This window comes from Hakea prostrata, chromosome 11, assembly GCF_041222555.1.
Source record: "Hakea prostrata isolate BN-2017 chromosome 11, UWA_Hpros_2, whole genome shotgun sequence".
Classification (NCBI taxonomy): Eukaryota; Viridiplantae; Streptophyta; class Magnoliopsida; order Proteales; family Proteaceae; genus Hakea; species Hakea prostrata.
In genome coordinates this window covers 11,061,923-11,083,793 of record NC_142610.1, presented here as the reverse complement: position 1 = coordinate 11,083,793, position 21,871 = coordinate 11,061,923, and the positions used below count along the sequence as shown (strand labels likewise).

General features: G+C 39.2%; 1 protein-coding gene across 1 annotated transcript in view; it reads left to right on the top strand.

Annotated features, from left to right (window-relative positions):
* The window catches only part of LOC149000079 (uncharacterized), a 36,854-nt gene extending 16,974 nt beyond the window's left edge, over positions 1-19,880 (top strand). Inside the window, exons 3-7 of the mRNA XM_089139679.1 lie at positions 2,898-3,013; positions 3,439-3,498; positions 3,579-3,644; positions 18,190-18,399; positions 18,894-19,880. Of these exons, the coding sequence (XP_088995805.1) occupies positions 2,898-3,013; positions 3,439-3,498; positions 3,579-3,644; positions 18,190-18,384 (437 nt within the window). The 3' untranslated portion in view covers positions 18,385-18,399; positions 18,894-19,880. The remainder of the gene's footprint in view (positions 1-2,897; positions 3,014-3,438; positions 3,499-3,578; positions 3,645-18,189; positions 18,400-18,893) is intronic.
* Positions 19,881-21,871: the final 1,991 nt, after the last annotated feature.

Sequence of the window (21,871 nt, the reverse complement as noted above, 5' to 3'; positions counted from 1 at the left end):
CTCAGGGGGAGAAGAATAAGGTTTGTCGCCTCCGCAAATCATTATATGGTCTCAAGTAGTCACCTCGAGCATGGTTTGGACGATTCACTACTGTTGTAATAGAATTTGGGATGACTCGTTGTGAAAGTGATCACTCTGTATTCTTTAAAAACTCTGATGCAGGCAACATCTTTCTTGTAGTTTATGTTGATGATATTGTCATTACAGGAAATGACACTTCAGGAATTGATAGGTTAAAGACCTATTTGCAAGAGAAATTTCAGACCAAAGACTTGGGCAAGTTAAAGTATTTTCTAGGAGTAGAAGTTGCCCAATCAACAAAGGGCATCTTCTTATCTCAACGGAAGTATGTACTAGATTTGCTTTCTGAAACAGGAATGTTGGGATCAAAACCCATAGACACTCCCATGGAATGTAACTTAAAGTTAATGCCAGAAGATGGAACCATTCTTGATGATCCAAAGAAGTACGAAAGGCTTGTTGGAAAGCTGAATTATTTGACTGTGACTAGACCTGACATTGCCTTTCCAGTCAGTGTTGTGAGTCAATTTTTGTCTGCCCCACGAACATCACATTGGGATGCAGTTATACGAATTCTGAGGTATCTTAAGAAAGCACCAAGATGTGGACTTCTTTACACTAATCATGGGCATAGAAATGTTGAAGGATTCTCTAATGCTGATTGGGCTGGATCACCTATTGATAGAAGATCGACTACAGGCTACTGCACATTCGTTGGAGGAAATCTTGTATCATGGAAAAGTAAGAAACAAATTGTGGTAGCAAGATCAAGCGCAGAATCTGAGTATCGTGCTATGGCACAGGTAACATGCGAGATGGTATGGATAAAACAATTACTCCAAGAATTAGGAATTATTGATGACACACCAATGAAGTTATGGTGTGATAATCAAGCTGTGGTTCATATAGCATCAAATCCAGTTTTTCATGAACGTACCAAGCATATTGAAGTTGATTGCCACTTTGTTCGTGAGAAGTTACTACAAGGCATAATATCCCCCAAGCATGTGAGGACTGGAGAACAACTCGTAGATTTGTTCACCAAAGCTCTAGGGAATACAAGAGTAACCTATATTTGTAACAAGTTGGGCATGAGTAATATATATGCTCCAGCTTGAGGGGGAGTGTTAGGAAAGGGCAATTTGGGAAATGACAGATCCATCGAAATTGGTTGATGCTTTCCTATATAGAATATACTTGTAAATTAGCCTATATAAAGTGATATTATTTTGAGGAGAGCTCACGAGTTCTATCTGAGCCTCCACAACTAAATCGTGGCTTCCATCTTCTCTTCTCCCTCATTCTTCCCCTTATTCTTTCTCAAAATAACAGGAACAAATTCTAATCCAATCAGGATATGTAGCTGAGCTAACTGCATCGAGAATTTGATATTTTCCCTTCAACAATGCTGAAAAGCAGTGTGTGACTGGAGCTCCATCTCAAATCATGCTGCACAAAGTACTCTCCACAGTATGAGTTGTCAACATCATACTCAATTCTGATGTGCTGGTTATATATATATGCAACCAATTACAACTTTGTCCACCAGCTTAAACTAATAACTCTTCTAACATGTAATACTTCCCTTACAACTTAACTAGAAAGTGAATTAATTCTTGAATATAACTTCATACTACAAAAAACAAAAGAAGAAGCCATTATGACTCCTTGTGCAATTCTTTTCCCAGATCTCTGGGTTCTTAACAGCAGGAAATGCTGATAGCTGTTTTCCCTGCATGAACCAGCTAGTAGAACCTTTATGAACGGTAGAATATGTATCACGAGGCAATTGGGTAACCTGCTCGCATGTCAAGTTTTTCATCAAAAGGAGTTGGCCAAGTGGGAAAACAAATCTTTGAAACTCCAATGCCAAAATGAAGCTTACGGAAAATGACTGCTGATGATAGGGGAGTGTCCCTATTGTGGTTTAATTATATATCCTAGTTTAGAATCCAAGATGAAGTTCAAACACAACTCTAAGACTAGCATATAAGCCAAACTACAATGTTACACCATGATAACATGAGTAGTCTTCAGCGCTTGGAATGAAATTGGTTGCTGAAAATTACTGGGGAATGTTTCCAACACTTGGGGGGATATATAACTTAGTTTGATTTGTTTCTGAATTTTGGAACATGGCAATTCCAGCCTGTTGCTTAGGGATCCAAAATTTTTTGTTACCACATCACCTTTCCATGGGGGACAACTAGGTGTTCAGAGGGAATTTGTTTTAATTTTGTTGGTTTTTATATAGACATTGTTGGCTTGGAAGTAAAACAGAGATAGGAAGCTGTTTCTTTTGTCTTAAATTTTAAATTTCACCCAAAGACAAAAATGATTCTGGAAAGTCAGCATAGCTGTCTAAGTAGGGAATTTGTTTTAACTTTGGTCGTTTTTATATAGACATTGCTGGCTTGGAAGTAAAATATGAGATAGGAAGCTGTTTCTTTTGCTGCATCTTCTGACTTAAATTTGAAATTTCACCCAAAAACAAAAATGATTCTGGTAAGCATAGCTGTTGAAGCTGCAGGTCAGGGGTTACTTCCCTACAATTTTCTTAATGGCAAATAAATAAATAAATAAATAGATAAATAAATAAATAAACTCCAATCTCGTTTTTATTTTCTTAAGTCAACAGTGGGACCTTCCTAGTTGAGGATTGATGCCTCTGAATTATATATGGTTTTTGAAGTTGGCATCATATATTGTTAGTTGGATGCACAGTTCTTTATTGTTGATTCTTCTGGTTGCTTTTCCTGTCATGTTGTTTAGGTTGTTTACTCATTCACTATGGCTACAAAAAACTCAATCTGTGGTGGACTATCATTATTGACAGTGGCTCATGAAAACTGTCCTGATCTTATGTCGTCATGCAGGCTTTAATGTAGAGAAAGTGCAGTATAAGAATGTGATCTTTACTGTGTGGGATGTGGGTGGGCAGGAGAAACTAAGGCCACTCTGGAGGCATTACTTTAATAATACAGATGGACTGGTAACTATTCATTTGCAACTGGATATGGGTTCTTAGCGTTCACATCTATTGAGTAGCCTTTCTGTCTGTCTATACTTTTTTTTGGGTTCTATTAAAGTTATTAGTTCTTGGTCTTTCTTTGTTTTTCACCCTATTCAGCGTAATGGTATAATTATTTTTTTCTAGGAGCACAGCTTGCTTGACACATCAAATTATGTTGATAGTGAAATACTCCAGAGTTGTTGTGCTGATATTGCTGAAAGGCAGCTTTTGCATTGATGAGACTGTTGCTAATCTATTTATATTTTTGAGCATGGGTGCCCTCGTGCACTTGTTTTGTTGATTCATTTTTGTGCACTTGCATCTCCTCATTTCTTACCAGAGGGGGGTTTAGTAGGAGCTGTTTGGTGCTATATTTTGGTTGTTGATATGCTCTATATGTGCAGATTTATGTTGTTGATTCCTTGGACAGAGAGAGAATTGGAAAAGCAAAACAGGAGTTTCAGGTTACATACTTTGACTTGGTATTTTGATTTGGACTCTTTGGTTTTGGTTATATATCTGAACCAACTTTTGATTATTTCAGGCCATCATCAAAGATCCCTTCATGTTGAATAGTGTGATATTGGTCTTCGCAAACAAACAGGACATGGTTTGTTTAGTTTACTTCTTTTGGTTTTTTCTCATGCACATATAATTTGAGTACATTCTTGTGTGCATCTTGATATGAATCTTGCATATATGTATGCAGAACGTTTCTGCTCGTTAAAACCCTTAATTTATCTGCAATTTTCTAGTTTGTGATAATGCTGATGCAGCCTCAATTTGATGAGGCCTACTTCTTCCAAGATCTGTTTTAAGAGAACCAACTCATATGGGACCAAGAAAAGGTTGCTTGAAACTTTTGTTATGGAATATTGGGGTTATTTGTGATATAGGAGGGAGACTTAAACTAACTTTGGGAGAAGTGATGAGAAAGGATTTGCATAGCCTAGAACTCGTTTCTAGTATTGCTTCAATTAAAGCTGATTGCAAGGCAAGAATCTATGAAGCCAACCCCATTTATTTGGGACGAGGCTTCTTGTATGTGTGATATGGGCTGTGATGGGATGATATTTTGGGAAAAAGGTTAAGTTAGGGCTTTGTGGTTAAAAATCGTAGTCTTAAATGATCTTTAGGGTATCAAGGATATTTAGCCCATTCCATGAAACTCCTTAAGTTATTGCTCTCTCCTACTTGTGTGCATAGACTACTAAATTTTGATAACGTCACTTTGGGGTATGTCACTAGACTTTTACTGCTATGGTAGACTACAAGGGAATGGGATGATACCTATTTGGTGGATCACGCCCCTCCTCTCATTATCCTCCTTTCATCCATCTCCACTCTACTTGTGATTCTACCCGCGTACATCTTCTAGCCACCTTATCATCATCTGATTCCTCCTCAGCATCTATATACTACCTTTGTAACACAACCTTCTCGAACTCCCTGTGATGTCTTTGCTTCTCTGCGCTCTTCTGTCTCTCTCAGACTATTGGCAATTGCTTGTTGCATTTCATCGGGTACTATGGGAACTTGGCCACATCGCTGTATCCCCACGCCAAGTGTTGTTTCAGTGCAGTTGCACCTAGAATTAAGCACCTTCAAACAATGCTGACACTTTGGACTTCTTTATGTCAATAGTTGGGGATCTCCCTGTTGCCATGCAAGGTCAAAAACACCACTACCACCTCCACATTTATACATTTAAACTGATACATGATACATTCCCCCCTTCTTTTTTTTTTCCTCCCCTCCTCCCCCCCCCCCCCCCCCCCCCCCCCCCGCCCCCCCGGCCCCCCCCCCCCCCCCCCCCCCCCCCCCCCCCCGCCGCCGCGCCCCCCCCCCCGGGCCCCCCCCCCCCCCCCCCCCTTATCCTCTAAGAAAATACATTAATACATATCATCAAATGCTAGTATGTAGTGGAAAACATAATCAAAGTAAGTACATAAAGCATTCACATACACTAAGTTATTTAATTTAAGCTATTACACTAATACATTAACATATTCAACAATTAAAAACACTAAACTAATTTTTCGCTAAAAGGATCATTATATTAAGCGAAAAAGAAATATTAAAAATACATCAATTAATACCTTATAAGGAACCAACCTCCCTTACCCACAACATCTGTTGCCCCCAATACACCCTTCCTCACTGGTTCTTACTCAGATTAGAAAACCATTAACTCATAAAACGAAATCTAGGACGTCTAGAGGCATCCACATCAAGTTCATTAAGGATTGAAGCTGACTAAGGAATGTTAATATCAGAAGTTCCTGACCTAGCTGCCGAATTTGCCAAAAAATCTGCCACTGTATTAGTTTCACGATAGCAATGTGTAATCTTCCAATCTATAGTCAGCAAATATTCTTGTAACTCTCTCCACATATGAAAGATATACCTAGGTATTTTCTTCTGCTGTATTAAAGTCACCACAACTTTTGAATCACTTTCTACCCAAAGCTTTGTAATTTGTAAATGCCTTGCCCAACGTAATCCGTGAATGAAAGTTTTCAATTCAGCCTCAAAGTTGGTTTTAACATCTAAAAAAATACTGAAATTGAAAAACACCGCTGCAACTTCATTTCGAAATACTCCTCCACCGCTAGACCTTCCTGGATTGCCTAAAGAAGACCCATCAATATTTAGTTTTACCCATCCTGCAGCAGGAGGACACCAAAAAATTTCTTGTGGAGGAGCAACACTAAAGACAGAGAAGTGAAGGCCCAGTCTTCTTGCATCCGAAAAAATGGTAGGAGTTACTTTTCTCCCATCCATTTTAAAGCCAAACTATGCTAAGTCTGAAAAAAATTAAACTCACCACCTCATCAGTCTTGAAATTTAAATTTTCAAACCGGATTTGATTGCAGACCATCCAAAGAAAGTATAAAAACGAACAACATCCATTAATCCAAGCAGTCCGTAAAGGAGACTGTGAAGCCTGGTGTTTCCAAGCCTTGAACGACTCTACAATTGAATCTTTTACTGTCTAGCTATAACCAAACTTTGCTGCAAAAGCTTCTCCACATCCACGTGAAAGTGAGTAGTGAAGAAAGAGATGTCCTATGTCCACTGAAGCTTTACCACATCGATTACAACGAGAGGCCAGCATAATATCTTTCCGAGTCAACAAGGCATCAACAAGTAGCCTATAATGAAAAAGTCTCCAACAGAAAACTTGTTGTCTAGGCTGCAAAGAAGTCTTCCAAATACTTTTTTCCCATTACAGTTGTTCTCCTTTTCTACGATAGAGATCCCATGCCGATCGAAAACTAAACTCTCCCCCCACCGAACCTTGCGAATGACAAACATCAACAAAACTAGCACAAGGAACATGATATAACATAATAAGAGAGATTACCTCTTGAAATTTGGCATTGTCCACTGATGGAAATCTCCACTCTCCTTGCTGTAAACAATCTGCAACAGTCAATTTCAAATGACCCTCTAGATCCAGAAGAATACCAACATAGTCTGCAATGGTAAAATTCCCCAACCATCTGTCAAACCAGTAATTTATATTCTGACCATCTCCAATTGTCCACCGTTCATGAGCTTGAACAAAACCCCAAACCTTCCTCAATCCCAACATCAAAGATGACTGCTACCCATAAATCTTTAAATTTCCTTTTTGTCCACCATCTTCCCCTTTAAAAAGTGAGCAAAACCAGAGTGTTTATGTTTAATTATCCAAGCCAACTTGTATAAGGATGCTAAATTGACATCTCTTAATCTTCGAATACCCAAACCACCCTCACATTTTGGAGTACATTGTTTTGCCCAAGACACCGTAACCTTCTTCACAACATCTATACTCCCTGTCCAAATGAAGTTACGCATCCAAGCCTCTGCTTGAGAAATAATAGAGCTAGGCCACTAGTACACTGAAAAATTATGAATTGACATGCTAGAAATAACTGAACGTACCAGCTCCACTCTACCTGCCAAAGATAACATCTTTCCACACCACCCTTGTAGCTGATTCTTAATCTTGTTTAAAACTGGCAGCAATCTGACACGAGTAACTCTTCCTTTGAAAATATCTACCCCCAAATATCGAGTACGGAAATAGAGCAATTGGGATATTTAATATGTCCACAATTTTCTGTTTTCGACTAGGAGGCACACGTCTAAGAAAAAGTTTACTCTTCTCCAAACTAATATGTTGACCCGAAAATTCTTGATACTTCGATAAGAAAATTTTCAAAGCTTTAACATAACTTAAATAAGCATTTGAAAAAATAAAAATATCATCAGCATACATCAGTACGGAAGGAACTTCTACTCCCTTGGGACCTGGCAAAGCTCTCAATCTACCCGCAGCTATCAAAGAATGAAGGCCCCTGCATAGTACCTCTTCTGCAAGAAGAAAAAGAAGAGGAGATAAAGGGTCCCCTGGCCGAAGCCCTTTCTCAACTCCAAAGAATCCAACTGGTCCCCCATTCAATAAAACTGAGATTCTAGTAGTCTGAAGCATCTCATGAATCCAACCAACCCATCTATTTGAAAATCCGAAAGCCTTCAGACCAAGAATAAAAACTCATATGATAGAGTATCACAAGCCTTCATAATATCAATCTTAATTCCCATCCCTCCTAATACAGAATTGAAGACATTTACGAAAGAAGAATCCCATTGGGTCAGGCCCATCAAAGGCCTAAAGTTGTCACCTGAATCAGCCCATGGTTTTCATGGGCTAAGGCTGTTTTAGTGGGTTAAAGTTAGCCCACATATGTTGAACCTCATAGCCTAGACCTAAGCCTAAGTCTAGTTGTTGGAAAGTCAATAAAAGGGGCTTTGGTTTGAAAATAAGAGAACTCATTGTCAAAGGAGTTCTCCTTTGTCAAGAGTTAGGTAGTAGTTGAGTTATTAATAGGTAGGTGGTGTTAGCTAGTGGTTGGATGTTGCCATTAGTGTTTATGTCTCTTTAGAATGCTATATAAAGAGACTTATGTAAGTGGTGAAGACATAACTTATGAATTGAAATCAAATTGCTTGCTAGCATTCCTCCTCTTTGGAGAACCCTTGTGTTTGATCAAGGTAGGTTGGTGTTCGATCCAATCCATCCACCTTGTGGTGTGAAGCCCGGGTGTTACGTGTTACATTGTTATTGTCACTTTCTTCATTATAGTTTTGTCCCTATTTGAAGATCTATTCCGCCCGTTATAATACCATTCTAGTTTCAGCCCTCTTTCCCATCTAAACTTTGTTTCACTTTTAAGTCCATCAAATTTGCAATTGTCTCCTTGTGAAAAGGTCCTATTTGGGTACTGTTTTGATCAATCAAATTCGATATCTACATTATTTGGTATCAGAGCCATGACAAGGAGTGAAAATTCTGGACCATCCAGTCCAACTAATCCTATGGCGGCAATGATGGAGATGGTTCAACAATTGAGCAACCAAATCACCGCGAACTAGAAGGTGATGGATGAGAGGTTCTCTGAAATGGAGGCCAGAGTTGTTGCCTCTACTCATGTTCCTCACCCTCCACTTGGTGAAGAATTCCATCCAGCTCATTCTGTAGCCAATTTTTCTGCTTGGAGAAATATGGGGAGAGGACCCCAAAGGATTCCAGTTGTGCGACCAACTTTTGAGGAGCACCTACGAAGTTATTTTGCTAGAGAACAACCTACATTCAATAAGCATGTTGGTGACTCTCACAAGGTTAAGCTTGAACTCAAAGAATACTCGGGTAAGCATGATTCTCAAGTCTTTTTTGATTGGTTGGCAGCGTTGGATGACTATTTTTGATTGGTATGAACTCTCGGAGGTACAAAAGATGAAGTTAGCACATACTAAGCTAGTTGGAGCTGCACGTGAATGGTGGAGAACTCGCGAATATGAATTGGAAGATCGTGGTAGAGCTCCTACTACGTGGGAGGAAATGAAGGAAGAACTAAGAGAAAAGTACTTGTCATCTACTTTTCGATTGTGACTACAAGACAAGTTAAATTCTCTTCGTCAAGGGAACTTGTCAGTTGCAGAATATATGGAACAATTTGACTCTCTTTCTTCTCGTACAGGAATTTGAGAGAGGGAGATCCAAATCTTGTCACGTTTCAGATTGGGTTTACGGCCTGAAATCAATAGGGCCATTTGCGTTGTGGATGTAGAGAACGTGCGGGATTGTTTTGAAAAGGCCCTACGTGCAGAAGAATTATTGGCATCCAACAACAAAAGGTTTGGATACCAAGCCGGGGAGGCTAGGCGAAATTTTCCAGCACCAAAACCTACAACAACAACCCTTACTCAACCCACATTTCCTACCCGACAAGATAAGGGCAAGGCTCCTATGACTAGTGGCAGCCAAGCACAATGTTTTCACTGTCAAGAGGTTGGACATTATGCTAAATATTGCCCATACCGTCAAAAGATTAATGCTGTTGCTGAGATAGAAAAGTCAGCAGAGGAAGAAGATCTTGATCTATTCCCATGTTCGCTCGATGATGGCGACTATGACGGAGCTGCATATGAGGATGATGCTAATAGAGGTGATGCTTATGGCATTCATATAGTAAGCCGCATCTTGGTGGCTGAAACCAAAGGAGAGGACTGGTGGCGCAATTGTATCTTCTACAGCCGTATGAAGTCCGGAGATAATACCGCTTTGGTGATAGTTGACAGTGGGAGCTGTGTCAACGTTACTTCAGACACCTTTGCGAAGAAAGCCAACTTGAAGGTGGAGAAGCACCCTCAACCATATCGGGTATCCTTGCTGAATGGGAATACTCTGGAGGTAAATCAACGGTGTTCCGTACCACTGAAGCTCCATCGATATGAGGAAGAGGTATGGTGTGATGTAATCCCTATGCATCTTACTGATGTTCTGTTTGGTTGACCATGGATGTATGATAATGATGTTATGGTCGGGGGGAAGAAAAACCAATGTGTATTCAAGTACAAAGGACTTCACATTGTCCTCCACCCAGTCAATGTCCTAGCTGAAATGCGTCAACGGAGGTCCTTGAGGACCACCAAGGGCCAATGAACACAAGTTGTTGTCCATCCGCAAAGCTGCTGGTTGTTCCTCCGGGTTCTTCCACTGCCTGTCGGCTGGTTTGGCTCTTGTTACAAGGGTAGTCACGCCTCCACCTAAGGTGACATTCCCTTCACCCATCAAAGAGTTACTTTCTGATTTTTCTGATGTGGTTCCTGATGAGTTGCCTAATGAGCTACCTCCTATGCGCGATATTCAACATGCCGTTGATTTGGTACCGGGTTCGGTGTTACCAAACCTACAGGCTTATCGCCTTAACCCAACAGAGCACAATGAACTCAAAAGACAGGTGAATGAGTTGCTACATAAAGGATTCATTCAGGAGAGCTTAAGTCCATGTGATGTACCAGCATTATTGACTCCAAAGAAGGATGGCTCATGGCCCATGTGTGTGGACAGTAGAGCAATCAACAAGATTACAGTCAAGTATAGGTTTCCTATACCGCAACTTGATGACATGTTGGACATGCTATCCGGGGCTAAGATCTTTTCTAAATTGGATCTTAGAAGTGGCTATCATCAGATTCGTATTCGGCCTGGAGATGAGTGGAAGACTGCCTTCAAGACCAAGGATGGACTATTCGAATGGAAATTCATGCCTTTTGGTTTGACGAATGCACCTAGTACATTCATGAGGGTGATGACACAGGTACTCCGTCCTTTTATTGGTCGATTTTTGGTCGTATACTTTGATGATATATTGATCTACAGCAAGCATCCAGATGATCACATCGATCATCTACGGCAAGTCTTGAGAGTGCTTCGCCATGAGAAGCTATACATCAATCTCAAGAAATGCTCCTTTATGCTGCCAAAGGTTGTGTTCCTTGGTTTTATTGTCTCATCACAGGGGGTTGAAGCTGATCCAGAGAAGATAACAAGTATAATAGATTGGGCTACACCAAAGACAATCACTGAGGTTCGTAGTTTTCATGGACTTGCATCGTTTTACAGGAGATTCATTCGGAACTTTAGTTCAATCATGGCACCTATTACCAAGTGTTTGAAGCAAGGCAAAGGTGAGTTCAAGTGGACAGCAGCGGCAACTAAAGCCTTTCATCTTATCAAGCAAAAGATGACAGAGGCTCCAATACTTCGCTTGCCAGATTTTGATTGTATATTTGAGGTAGCAACTGATGCCTCACATATTGGTCTAGGAGGTGTATTGATGCAAGGAGGGCACCCGATTGCTTTCTACAGCGAGAAACTAAATGATGCCAAGCGACGCTATTCAACATATGATCTAGAGCTCTATGCTGTTGTCCAGGTGTTACCCCATTGGAGACATTATCTCATCGGCAAAGAGTTCATTCTCTATACCGATCATGAGGCGTTGAAGTATCTACATTCACAGAAGTCGATAAGCAACAGGCACGCTAAATGGGTTGCTTATCTCCAAGAGTTTGCGTTCGCAATGAAGTACAAGGCAAGAAAGGAGAATACAGTGGCTGATGCATTGAGCCGAAAAGTACTTACTCTTAGCACATTCTTAGCACATGCAGTTAGCATTGATCATATACGTGATGAGTATGCATCTAACGAAGATTTCAACATGCCATACAAGGAGTTACAGCAAGGCAAGCAACATCATAAATACTCACTTCACGATGGGTATTTGTTTTTGGGAAGTCGGTTATGCATTCCAAATTCTTCCCTACGACATCACATCATACGGGAGCTGCATGGCGGAGGTTTGGGAGGTCACTTTGGCAGGGATAAGACTATCATACAAGTTATTGATCGGTATTATTGGCCCCATATTGCAAAAGATGTTGATCATATAATCAAGAGATGCAGAGTCTGTCAGCTAGCCAAGGGAACCAAGCAAAATACAGGTCTGTACTCACCATTACCCGTTCCTCATGCACCTTGGATTGATATTAGTATGGATTTCGTACTTGGGCTACCCTCCACAAAAGAGCGATCCGACTCCATCATGGTTGTGGCTGATCGATTCTTAAAGATGGCTCACTTTATACCATGTCGAAAGACCTTTGATGCATCTCACATTGCAAAGATATTCTTTAAGGAGGTTGTACGACTACATGGGCTATCAAGTTGCATTGTCTCAGATCATGACGTCAAGTTCACGAGTTACTTTTGGAAGACATTGTGGCTGAAAAGTAACACAAAGTTACAGTTTTCAACCGCATTCCATCCACAAACTGACGGGCAAACAGAAGTGGTGAATCGAAGCTTGGGAAACTTACTGAGGTGTTTGGTTCGTGACTATGAGAAGACATGGCCGTCCATACTCGACATAGCTGAGTTTGCTTACAGCAGCTCAGTTAATCGTACGACATGTCGTACTCCTTTTGAGAGTCTACTTGGAGTTCAACCTCGACGGCCTATAGACCTCATTCCATTACCACCACAAGCACTCGTGAGTATTGAGGCTGATGAGTTTTTGCGCCATATCGCAGAGGTACATGTTGATGTTCGCCGAAGAATAGCTCTCAACAATGATGTGTACAAGGCTACAGCAGATCATCATCGAGGATATGTGGAGTTTCAACCGGGAGACATGGTGATGGTTCATGTCAACCTAGAAAGGTTCCAACATGGGGTCAACAACAAACTCCATCCAAAGAAGATGGGTCCATACAAGGTGCTGAAACGCATTGGACCAAATGCTTATGTACTCGAGCTACCAGAAGAAATGAACATAAGCAATGTCTTCAACGTGGCTGACTTACATCTTTATGTAGGACCACTCTGATGATGGAGACACTGAACAAATGTTGAGGCTGCCCCAACTCAAGCCACCAATCACGACATCATTGAAGAGGTTTTGGATGACTCTTACAAAACCACTCGTCGTGGCATTGGATACCATGCTTTCCTCGTCAAATGGAAGAATCGTCCACGACATGATAGTACTTGGATTCATGCTGATGATTTCAAGAAACTCGATCCCGATTTGTATGAACGTTACATGTCATTCATTCATTTGTCGGAGACGAATGTTTTCAAGCCGGGGAGAGTTGATGCAGAATTGAAGACATATTTACGAAAGAAGAAGCCCATTGGGTCAGGCCCATTAAAGGCCTAAAGTTGTCACCTGAATCAGCCCATGGTTTTCATGGGCTAAGGCTGTTTTAGTGGGTTAAAGTTAGCCCACATATGTTGAATCTCATAGCCTAGACCTAAGCCTAAGTCTAGTTGTTGGAAAGTCAATAAAAGGGGCTTTGGTTTGAAAATAAGAGAACTCATTGTCAAAGGAGTTCTCCTTTGTCAAGAGTTAGGTAGTAGTTGAGTTATTAATAGGTAGGTGGTGTTAGCTAGTGGTTGGATGTTGCCATTAGTGTTTATGTCTCTTTAGAATGCTATATAAAGAGACTTATGTAAGTGGTGAAGACATAACTTATGAATTGAAATCAAATTGCTTGCTAGCATTCCTCCTCTTTGGAGAACCCTTGTGTTTGATCAAAGGTAGGTTGGTGTTCGATCCAATCGATCCACCTTGCGGTGTGAAGCCCGGGGTGTACGTGTTACATTGTTATTGTCACTTTCTTCATTATAGTTATGTCCTTATTGGAAGATCTATTCAGCCCGTTATAATACCATTCTAGTTTCAGCCCTCTTTCCCATCTAAACTCTGTTTCACTTTTAAGTCCATCAAATTTGCAATTGTTTCCCTGTGAAAAGGTCCTATTTGGGTATTGTTTTGATCAATCAAATTCGGTATCTACATTACCTCCCCCTCTAACAGAAGAATGTAAAATATTTGCAAGTTCGGAAGCTACAGCAATAGTTTCAAAAATCATCTTACCTTTCTGGAAAGCTCCTTGCTCCTCAAAAATAAGCTTAAGCAAAAGAGGACTCAGCTGAGAAGCCATTATCTTTGACAATGCTTTGCAAAAAAAATTCCCCATACATAAAGGCCGAGATTTGTCCAGTGTAGCTACATTCTCCACCTTGGGAACTAAAGTGAGGAAACAATTATTTAACCCTTTTGGAAGTTTCCCTTTTCGAAAGAAGGATCAAACTGCAGCCCAAAATCGGCAGAAACAATATCCCAGAGATTTGCGGAAAAAACTTCCCGGAAAGCCATCTGGTCCTGGAGAACTGTCAGGATCTAGGTCCCATACCACTCCTTTGATCTCCTCATTAAAGGGCAAACCTTCAAGTAATAAACAATCATCATCCATTAGCACTTTTGGAATCACAGACAGCAACTCTGGGTGACCCAAGTAGGAACCAGTTTTATGATAGTTTTCAAAGTAAGCACCACATAATCTTGCAGTTCAACCGAACTTGATGTCCAAGTGTCATCCATTCTTTGCAAAGATTTAATAGAGTTTTTATTCCTTTGAAGTTTAGTAAAGAGATGGAAATTTTTTGAATTCTTATCTCCCTGCCTCAACCACTTGACCTTTGCTTTCTACCGAAGAAGAGAGTCCAGATGATCCATTGCTTGTACAAGTTTTGACTTCAAGGAAGCCTCTTGATCAAAATATTCATCTGTCATATCAAGTTGATCAATATTAGTTTGAAAGGATTCTAGATCTTTCTCCGCTTTTCGTACTTCAATAAAAAGATTAGGAAAGGTCATTTTTGCCCAAACTTTAAGATGCTGCTTAACATTCTTCAATCTCTGTGCTAGTACAAAAATGGGATCACCAACAACCGGTTCCACCCAAGCCAAATGAACCACCTCCAAAAAAGAATCGTCAGTCATCCAAAAATTATTGAACCTGAAAGGAGAGTTTACCGGTTTGACACCTTTGTCAACAAAGACACAAATCGGAGAGTGATTTGATGAGTGTGTCGGAAGAGTGATCTTTTTAGAATCACCAAACAACTCTAACCATCTGGCATTGAAGAAACTTCTATCAAGGACCGAACGAACATTACCAACTTTGCATTGATTTGACCATGTAAATTTCCTACCCAAAGATGGAACTTCAAAAAGCTCACAAGCATCAATGGTAGCCTGAAAATCAGCTGCTGCACCCAGCTGGAATCTACCTGAACCCCTCCTTTCAGACACCCGTAACACTTCATTAAAGTCCCCCATAACCAAAAATGGTAAGCTGGACAAAGGGAGAGCAATAAGATCCTCCCAAAGCCGTCTGCGATTAGATCTATCACAACAAGCATGAACCACTGATAAACCAAATTGCACACCTTGCCACTTGAATTGAAGAGAGAGTTGTTGGTCAGATGAAGAGAGAACAGAGGGCTGCTGCAATCTCTCTCTTCCAAAAGACCCAAAGATTTGGAACTTTCTCCAGCCGAAAATTATACACAAAATTAGAAGAATATCCCAATCTATTAATAAAGAGAATTGGGCACTTACTGATATCCACTTTTGGTTCAGCGACACAAAAAATGTCTGGTTGATGAGTCATTAACAACATTTTAAGGGCCCTCCTACCAGACGCATTACCAATGCCATGAATATTCCAAAAGAAAAGCTTCATATCAACAGTTACAGAGCAGCACTTTCCTCTCCCAATAAGAGGCTCTTATTTATTGTAGAGACTTTCCCTAAAGCAACATCTACCTTCTTGAATTCCTCTGCCAACAAACCCTTTTTACTTGTGGCCACTTTCTTCACTGCATAAGCCTTTTTAGGACGACCAGGCTTCCGACGAGGAGAGCCTTCAACCCTCATTGAGATAGAAGACGAAGGAGGAGGAACAACTTCCAATTGCAGCGTTCCATCATTTTCAAACACTAAACTAATTAAATTACATTTTTTAGTTAATTAAGAAAATTTTAGAATCATTTATAATACATGGCATGCACTGTTAAAACACAAGCACAACATGCTAAGTTTAACATGATTGTATTTATTAAAAAAAATTGAAAAAAATAAAAAAAAAAAAAAAAAAAAAAAGAGCTCAACATAACATAAGAATCATTACAAAAAGAAGGGGAAAAAAATTGATAATTTTTCCATGATTAAAAATATTTTTCATAATTATCTACTGTAATTTATTGAATCTGAAAATTAAAAGCAAATAACAACAATCATGTGGAAAAAAAATCGACTCCATGAGGTTGTAACCCTTCTAATGGAGTCTAACGTATATTACAAACATTGTCATTACATTAAGTATTTTTCATGATAATTTAATTTTTATCTCTCACGAAATACTTTTTTTATTCAGAAAATTCAAAAAATAAATTAATAAGAGGAAAACGATTTCGTTTCCATGAAGTTTGAGAATAACACTCACCTTGCTTCATTTGGCTTCAAAATCCTGGTTATAAATGAGCTAAATAGCTTACTAATGCTGCCTAGGAGGAGATCTGACCGACTTTTTCCAGCAAAAAATCTGGCCAAAAACAGAAAAACCAGCAAAGGTGGAAGACTTGAATCAAGAGAGTTAAAATCGAGATATCTCAACTCGACTCGATGAGATTCTGTATAAATAATGAAGTGGCTGGATCATGATCTTTGTCAAACCGAGATCTCCACCAAGATAAACTACTCCCAGGTTTTGCACCTAGTTAGCCTCAAGTTGTTAAAAGACTAGATCTCGTGAGACCTCGAACTATGGTTGTTCTGTACACATCCTCAGGTAGAGGCTCGAAGAACCACTGAAAAGTTACGACTGTGTAGAAGTGATGCTTGGACATCCTTACGCTTGAACGCAGATGTTAATGATACAATTTATTTTCCAGATAGACAAAGTCTTAAAACTGAACCACCTCAGTATACAGTTTTGTTCCTTTAGCTCTTTAGTGACTTTACTGGGAATTTGAGACTGTACAACTGTACTTCAGAAACAGAACATATACAAGTTGAAATAATTCCTAAACCTTGATCCTCAGGAGTGTTCTTCAATTTTGATCTTCATCTTGAATACTTCAGTCTTGTGAGAGTTAGTCTAGTGTGATCTGAACATCAGTGGGATTGGTGTGTGTATCCAATCTATACTTTTGTGGCTGAAAGCCCCAGCAGTTCAAATCAAAACTCCCTCTAAGTCCATTCCTAACCTTCTAATCCCATAAAACCTAAACTACTTTAAATCCAGCTATCCAGTTCTCACCATTTTGGGCTGAACCTGCATTGTAAGCATAAAAAACATTCGATCCAAAGCCAAAGATCTAATTCTAAGTATATACCCCATTCAGTTACAACTTTTTCAAACCCCAGGAACCAAACTCCAACTTGCTGCAATTTCAAGTTCAGCCTTCAAACCTCTTCCATGAAACTCCAAGACTTCATTGTTTTCTTTCCCATCCTCTGCTTGACTAAATCCATTACTCACACCATGATGTCACCCTAATCCCAGTAGACACCCATACCAAATTCTGATCTACTCAAACTTTGCTGGTCCACAAGGATTTTGGTTTATTATCTCGTAGTTGATCTCCTATCGATGTAAGACTACCTTGTTGAGTCTCCATATGGGCTTCTCAATTTCATGCCACGAGTAATTTGAGCTTTAACTTGGATCTTTGGTTGGTATACTTTCTTAATGACTCCATCCTCTTGCTTGGGTTCGCTTTCAAGAAACCATAGAATGGCTTGATGCTTGGAGAAGGTAGTAATTATCTATTCAATCTAATGATTGTTCCATCAATAAAATGGGAAATATTGATCACCAAAATTGTATTCACTTCATAGTCTTCTCAACAGATACGTTGCTTAGAAGTCAAAATCCTAGTCTTTAGTTGTGTTGAATCTGCTAAAACTCAGCTGCTACTTCCATATTATATAGATACAAATCATTTGGTTTTCTTGCAACATATGACACAGATATGCAAATGATCCTTATACTTGTGAGAGCCATTCTCACTGCAAGCAGACTGTTCCAAGGGCCAATTTTGCATCTAAATGAATTGAAATTCAGCGCTAAAATCGTTTCATTACACAATCATGCGATAATATGAATATGTATTGAAATGTTACCTTTGGCAACCATAACATTTGTCATAAAAGAAAGAAATTGTAGTTTGTGGGTTAATGTTGACTTATGCCAGACAAGGAAGAACAGAAAGAAGAAAGAAATCTAGAATTGTTTGGTAGCTGAGTATCTCTTCCTAGAGTCAATCATGATCCAATGAAATCATACACAATTTCTCCACTATATGCATAACATCAATTTCTATATTCTTGTGGTATGCTGTGGGAGTTGTCCATTCTTTCTACTGTGAAAATAATTATTTTCTTCTCCTTTTCCCTTTGCAGAGAGGAGCAATGACCCCTATGGAGGTTTGCGAAGGGTTAGGTCTATATGATCTGAAGAATAGAATATGGCACATACAAGGGACTTGTGCTCTTAAAGGAGATGGCCTTTATGAGGGTTTGGACTGGCTGGCCAGCACGCTAAAAGAATTAAAAGCCACTGGGCGTGCCACTTCTGCAGGCACTTCCTCTTTCTAGACAGACTGTTTGCTGGTATGCTCGTCTCTCTCTTCTGCTGTCTTTCATCCTGACTTTTTGAGTAGTTGGGTGTTATCTTTCACATTTCACATTACATGTAAAATTTGGTAACTCTCAACCATATGGTCCATCATATACCAGAATACTCCCCGAGTATTTAACCGTTCAAAATTATTTCAGGATAACTGAGTTTTCAACCAGTTACAAACCTTTTAATATGTGGGAGTTCAGTTAGACCCAAAGTTGACATACACGTAAAAATTACACGGATGTGTCCACAATGTTCTTAACACCGAGCTGTCATGTGGCATAGCCACTATTGCAACCTGTTGGTTTTGGGATCAAAAGATGGAAACAGTCTCTCCTGCAAAGCATAAGGTTGTAGGTGACCTTTCCACCCTTTAATAGCAGGAGCCTTTGTACACTGGGTTGCTCTCTTTTTAAAAGAAATGTCAATGCATTGTTTTCCTATACAACTTCATTCTGTTCTTATAATCTGGTTTCAACAGGTATGCTACAGGCTTGTGGTTTTCTTCCTTGTGATGACTAAGCAGGAGACCTTATGGCACTGAAAAATGGAAAAAGTTCAGGTTATATTGGATATAAAGCTAGTGAAGTTCTGTGTTGCTTCTCCTTCTTATACACTAATTTGTACTTCAACTGGTTAGAAATATTGAGATGTGGGGCAACCAGTTTGATGACATTTACTTGGACTTCAGGGAAGTCAATACTTGGAGCAATGTTGCTGGTTTTCCCTTGTATACTATTTAGGAGGGTTGTTAATATTTTTGTTCCCAGTTTCATGGATATAGCTTTGGATTGCGAAAATTTACTTACTGCATAGTTGCTTTCCTGCTTTTGAAATACACATTAATCTGGGAATGGAATGTCCATTGGATAGCATTTTGGGCTATTACTAAGGCTTCATCCCAAGTATGGGTCTTAATGGGTATAATGGTAGGGTTTGGAGTTTGTCAAATTCTATCGAGGTTTAAAGTTCTCCACAATACAATGCAATGCAAGTTGATATGTATCCATATTGGATACAACCGATTCGATACATCTTTATATCTCTTTCTCTTTCTATCTATTTTTTTTTATTTCCCTTCTTTTGTAAAGACACGTAATAGATTGTATCAAAATATTTTGATTAGTACAATACAATACTTGATACAAGTCTTAAAATCACTTGAGTGATACGATACTCGATATCAACACTTTAAATCTTTAATTCTTCCGATAATGTTAAGTGAGGTCCTCATATATAATTAGGCTTTGGCGCAGCGATAAAGTTGATCTACTGTAACTAGAAGATCACAGGTTTCAGCAATGATAAGGTTGATCCACTCTGAACTAGGTGATCACAGGTTTGAGTTTGGAAACAATCTTGAGAAAGCAGGGGTGAGGTTGTGTTAGTTGTGTACTTTATGATGCTCCCTAAAATGGTGGGGACACAGTAACTTGAATAAATGAATCAGGAATATACTTTAAATAAGTTTTTCACTGGTATGCGTTTTCCACATTATTTTTTTTTTCGAGGGAGCTTTTTATAAAAAGGGGATGGGAATGCGTATTGTCATCAGCAAGGGTTGAATCTACAACCTCTTCACTAACTGAGCAATTTGCGTTGATATTTTCCACATCTTATGTCGCTTCATATCCAAAAACTCATTTCTGATTCTTTAATTTCTTGTCTCTTCTTTATCGTGATGTTTTAAAATGATCAAATTATCCATTCTTTTGACCAGTTCAAGTCACCATACCACATCTACCATTTCTACCACTGTTATGTTACATATACGATCCCATCAAGACAAAGAAGTCATTTTTTGCACCTTCTAAACATTGCACCACCATCTCTTGTGCTAAGTGTTTTGGTATACAGATTTCAGTGGTAGACATTAACATTTTGGAAATTCAATGGAACACTAGAAATTATTCTATTGCTCCCCTAAGCTTGAAGTCTATTTAGCCGAAGTCTCATGTTAAAAGTTTCATCTCCGATTCCCCCAAAATAATATTGAATCGTAGTTAATTGGACACATGTTCAAGAAAACCCTAACAATGTTGGTAGCAAGAATGAGGTATAGGAAGGAGACCGAGTTTTATTATTTGCAAAAGGAGCAACACATTGCTTTCAAATCGGACAGTCTTGCCCTTTATGTATGGATATCTAAGATTGATGGATTGATAGGGAATAAAGAGGGGGGGGGGGGGAATAATTAGAAATTAGACATCACATCTCTAGGAGAACTTAATTAAGGGCAAAGACTTGCAGGGGAGGCATTTGGTGAGATTACAATGTGGCCAGAAGAAGAGGGGGGGGTCAAGAGAGATGAGGGATTGTAGGGGTTGGGGTAATTGAATGAATCCATGTGTAATGGGGGTGTACACGGACTGGAGTGGATTGGGTGGTACAAAGCGTGGTGAGGAAATGTTGCACGGAAGGAAGGGCTTGCCAATATGTGACAAAGTCCGGATTGTCTCCCCCGAAAGCTGTTGACCACGAATTACAGGGGAGCCCACAGGGTTAGGGTGATGGAGTTTTTTTTTATTTTTTATTTATGAGCCCCACATAATTTGTGGTTGTAATGTTGTTGGGGGAGCGCAAAGTAATTTCAGTCAGGGGAGATGATCCACAATTGGTATGACAGGATAGTGAATGTAAGGGAGGAAGGAGGATGGCTCCCAAAGGAGAAAGGGGTGGACATTGATTGATTTTTTTCCTTTTTGATGAAGCTGAAAGAGTTCATTACTAAAGAGGTTATTACAACCAAACTGTTATATTACAGAGGGATGATCTGCAGGATTACAACATTGAATCCATGAGTGGAACCTTACATATATGCCTAAAATAGGGAAGGAAGAAATATGTACATTGGTGAGTTCCACATATAATTGACAAAAATATGTATTAGGTAACTAGTAAAAGTGTTATGTTCAAATGCACGAGGTATTTATCAATCACCATGTATTGACCATAGAAGTTGAATGGCCTATGCATAAGTGAACCTGTTAACAACAACTAAGGTTGGAATTTGGAATAAATTTATCTTTTAGATGTGTAATTTTGATTAAATGTTTTTAATGCAGTTTCTTCTTCTTCTTTAATTAACATTTCTTGGTTTTCGAGAAAACTTTTCATATATCCTTTGGCTGTTAATGGTTTCTTTTAAAAACAAGAAGGGGAGAAATTAAAAATTAAATTGATTCAAATAATTTTAAGAATTTTAATTGACCATTATAGACATCATTTATTATTAATACAAAATTCAAATTGATTGAACAGAGAGGAGTATTGGCGAGAAACGAAATGTAGCATTGTCCTTTGAACTCATACTTTTATAATAATAGCATGATAGTATAATAGGGTGAGGGATCCTTTGGTGGAATTGGCAACATATTCACCAAGTTTGAAGAGTTGATCAAGAGATGGCGAATTGGACAACCGTTTTCTTTGACTTGGCCAAAGTCCAGTTGCAATGCG